This window comes from Sinocyclocheilus grahami, unplaced genomic scaffold, assembly GCF_001515645.1.
Source record: "Sinocyclocheilus grahami isolate Dianchi unplaced genomic scaffold, SAMN03320097.WGS_v1.1 scaffold129.1, whole genome shotgun sequence".
Lineage (NCBI taxonomy): Eukaryota > Metazoa > Chordata > Actinopteri > Cypriniformes > Cyprinidae > Sinocyclocheilus > Sinocyclocheilus grahami.
Window position 1 is genome coordinate 1239369 of NW_015505308.1, and position 4042 is coordinate 1243410.

At 41.0% G+C, this 4042-nt stretch overlaps 1 protein-coding gene across 19 annotated transcripts in view; it reads right to left on the bottom strand.

Annotated features, from left to right (window-relative positions):
- Positions 1-3467, bottom strand: part of LOC107590532 (pleckstrin homology domain-containing family A member 5-like) — a 176310-nt gene extending 172843 nt beyond the window's left edge. For 10 of the 19 annotated variants that reach the window (XM_016279326.1, XM_016279333.1, XM_016279314.1 and 7 more), the window contains exons 1-3: positions 3277-3445; positions 3098-3174; positions 2514-2571 (exon numbers count right to left, since the gene is read on the bottom strand). In XM_016279326.1, the coding sequence (XP_016134812.1) occupies positions 2514-2571; positions 3098-3174; positions 3277-3368 (227 nt within the window). In that variant the 5' untranslated portion in view covers positions 3369-3445. Of the gene's footprint in view, positions 1-2513; positions 2572-3097; positions 3175-3276 lie in introns of all 19 variants that reach the window. The other 9 variants (XM_016279317.1, XM_016279316.1, XM_016279315.1 and 6 more) reach the window with 3 other exon arrangements.
- Positions 3468-4042: the final 575 nt, after the last annotated feature.

Sequence of the window (4042 nt, forward strand, 5' to 3'; positions counted from 1 at the left end):
TATATTGTTTTCCCCAGATATTCACAAACCTAAATATATTGCATTTTTTTTCTTAGAATTAAATATTATACAGTTAAAAGATTTTTAGAGAGCCAATTGATTCTAACGGCTTCAATTCTAATTGCTTCTGGGAAATGCAGCCTGCCTGGGTTAGTTTTCCTAAAGAGCTATTTATTAACACATTTTTTTAAGATCTTGTGAGGCAAAAAAAAACACTGGAAAAATGTGGGCGCTCGCTGTCATTCTCTTTTGGGACTAGAAAGTGTTGCAAATGCTTTGTACGGCGGCCACAGCAAAGCCTGCATCTGAGCGTCCTCTGGCTAGCCGTGTTATTCCTGAGTGACACAGAAAAAGCATCCTCACACGCTGCAGTGCTTTTTAAGGAATTCTGACAGACTTGAGCCAATGGATCAAATACCACAAGCCACTTGCTGCTCCGAGCGTCGCTCCTTCACGACCCCCTGTGCGACTCTGTGCCAGTATAATGAACAACCCCATATCACTCTTAATCTCTGGCAGGCTGCCATCTGCTGCTGCGGTAACATGAGCAGGTTCCCCACTGGTCACTACGATCTCATCCTTTCCGAGTTTCTCGTATTGCAGGTCTTAGATCAGTATGACGATCCAACGGAACATTAAAAGTGAAAACGGTCTCAATTCAAACAGTTGTGGGCCTCCAGGTATCATCAGCACAGCAGTCCAGGAGTCCAGGGAGTCTGTATGCAAACAATAATCCACAGAGACGATGACAAAGAGATCCATTCGAGCAAAATACCAGTTGGCGAATCTGTCCAGTGTTGAGATTGCAGTTAGATCATCGGAGCTCATCATTTGCTGGTGTGTCCCAAGTGGACAGTAAAGCAGACAGTGATGCAGCATCCACAAGCCCTCAGACGTCCAGAAAGGGTTGAGTTGTCAATCCTGGCGTGATGAGATGTATCTCATGAGTTTTAGCTCGAATCCCTGTGTCGGGGGATTAGCCTCAAAGTTCAGCACTGGAACGAAGTTTGGAACAAATACTACAAAGCACACACCATGAATACAAATTTTACACAAAAAGAACATAGGAGGCAATTAAACTGACTAGTTTAAAGCAGAATTCACTTAATTTTTCTCAGTACAGCAGTCAACCATTTCTAAATAGAGTTTTCAAAATATCAGCATTTGTTAGCTAACAGCTCTACGTCTATTGACTACAGACTGACTTAAGTCATAAAAGGACGACACAATGAGTGAGGAACAAAGCTTTGTGGAAGGAATTTCTAAAATGCAAAACAAAGCTTTCAGAAGCAGGTTCAAAAACTGCCCATTCGTGATACTACTGTAAATTATTGCACAATACATCAAACAAATGATGACAAAACTAAATGATTTGCATGATACCGCAACCGATAACGAAAGATACTACTCAAATAGTACTGTTTGGCCATGGTAAGGCACGAATGATGAAGAAAATCAAGCAATTTTTGTAATGTGCAACATTTAAATCAAAGCAACCAATACCGATGCCAATGCATATTAATGCATGTTTGCGTATTAAAACAATATGGCTGCAAATACAAGTACTCAAAAACTGCTGAAATTAACACTTATTTCACACACTATTTACTCAAAAACCACAAGTAGAAGGTATTAATCTGATAATATACTAATTATTGATGTAAATAATCTCCAACTGGCCAAATAAGAAGCCCATAATAAACCAAAATTAACAATTATTTCACATTCTATTCATTGAAAAACCACAAAAGACTTTAGAATTGGCACAAGTTCAGGTATTAATCTGATAATATGTGAATTATTGATGTAAAAAAATGGCCAAAGTAGACCCCCAAGATTAACACATTTCGCACACTATTTACTCAAAAAACACTTGTAACTGGCACAAGCGCAAAGTATTAATCTGATCATATGCAAACTACAAATGTAAATACTCTCAAAATGGGCAAATAAAATCCCAATAATCAACCTGGCTCATTTTTAGCACATTCACTGATTAAAATAGCCTGTTATGATCTAAAAATATCGATCAGCTCTTCTCCACACCCAATCAAACCAACCAAGACCAGCTAAGCGGATGAAAACCACATGAATGGCGCAACAGATTTGTCTTAAACTACACTAGAGCTGTACAAACAAGGGTTAACGTGATTCATTCGGTGGAAACCAACAAGCTGAGCCTGTTCAGCCAACAGAGCTTTGAATCACACAGGTCTGTCAAGCCCTCCGTCACCCTCACGGTAATTACTTCTTTTATTTATTTTTTTTTTTTTGGTAATTGGGGGGAGGGAAAGAGCTCTAGCGACTTGTGTGTGCCTTCAGTGTGCGAGCGGAAGCATTTCTGGAAATGCTATGGCATGAGTTTATGAGTGAGAGAGTGTGTGTGTGTGTGTGTGTGTGTGTGTGTGTGTGTGTGTGTGAGAGAGGGGGCGGCAATCTGAAATCACTGCTGCTGTCAAACAAGCAGGAGAGCCAAATATTCTCATCCGCCAGGAGCCGAACCTCCAACTCACTTGATAAAGCAACGGGCTCCTTCAAACGTATATCCTTCTTCCCATCCGGTGGGTAAATCTAAAAGAGAAGACACAAGGACAATGAGTTTTGCATGCAAAAAGCATCTTTCTAGAGTGACTGGCTGCAGCGGGCAGCACATCTCTCATCGTGCCTGTGATCTGCAGTGCTGTTCAATGCCCACAAGCACTGCTCGCGTCTCTATACTGCTGATCAACATATAACTGTGGACCATTCAGCTTGTTTTGTCGCTTAAGGGTGACAGGGAAACTGCTAATGCTTTCATTACGCAAATCAAACTGGATTTTAGGTTTGTGGAAGTTTTTGAGGAATACAAAGCATGCAAGCTGTCAAACGATCCAACGAGTGAAAAATAGCAATGACAGCTGTCAATCAAAAGCCAAACATGACCATGCAGCCGTACAGTGCAGGTGTGCTGCATGCAACGCAACGCAAACGCAACGCAAACGCACTGACATTGCGCGCGCCGCGTTCTGCCACAGCTGCGGGTCTGCAGCTGCACTGATTGCATACCTCCTCATGCGGTGATTTTTCCCCAACGGAAAAGCCGTTAAAAGCCTCTTACCTGGAGTTTTTCTGTGCCCTGTAATGACGGCTTCTCCCGTGACTGGATGCAGCCAGGTTGTGCTCTTCCCTTCTTCACTGTTGGGTGAGAAAAAAAGGGGGGAGAGAAGGTGAAAAAACAACCGACGAGAGGCATTCGAGTCGAACCGAGCCCCAACTTTCCATCCCGCTGATATTTACTTGATAAAGAAGACGCGTCCGTCCCGGCTCACGCCGTAACTCCAGAAGGAAGGCAGGCAAGACAGCCACTCCGGGTTCAGGTCCGCCGCCATGTCTGAGCACTGAGCAGCGCTCGAGCTGCGCGCCTCCGACCCGCTCGCGCGTACTCGGGATTCCTTAGCAACGGTGTCCAGGGCGCAGCGAAAGAGCCTCCGGGGGGCGGGGCGTACGCTCGGACCAATGACGTGACGCGCTGACGCGATTTATTTATTTAGTATTTAAATGACATTTTTTATTTATGGTAGCCAGCTTTATTTGTGTTTTGTGTCCCCTGAACATAATACACATTGTGTTTATTGTTAATAATAAAGTTTATGGGGCGTTTGTGATTTTATTTTTATTATTATTATTATTATTATTATTATTATTATAGCTAAAAAAAATTTAAAAAGCTCTCAAAACGTATTGTGAGATTTCTTATAAATATTACATTTAACTATCAAAATAAAGTTGGGTTAACAATAATAAATAAACTTTTTTCTTTTTTTTTTTGCCTGACCATTGCTGGAAGAATATGTTTATGTGTTTCATATTCTCACATCTGTTCCACCTTTATTTGACCCTCTAACTCTAGCACTTTCTATTCTATTTTAATTCTACTTTATCTATATTTATCTTCTTTTTTGTTTTATTTTTTATTTAAAAAACAACAACAAAAAACTAACAAACACTAGCTTTCTATTTTTTTCTATTCTATCTACTTGTTTTTCTTTGTGTGTGTGTGTGT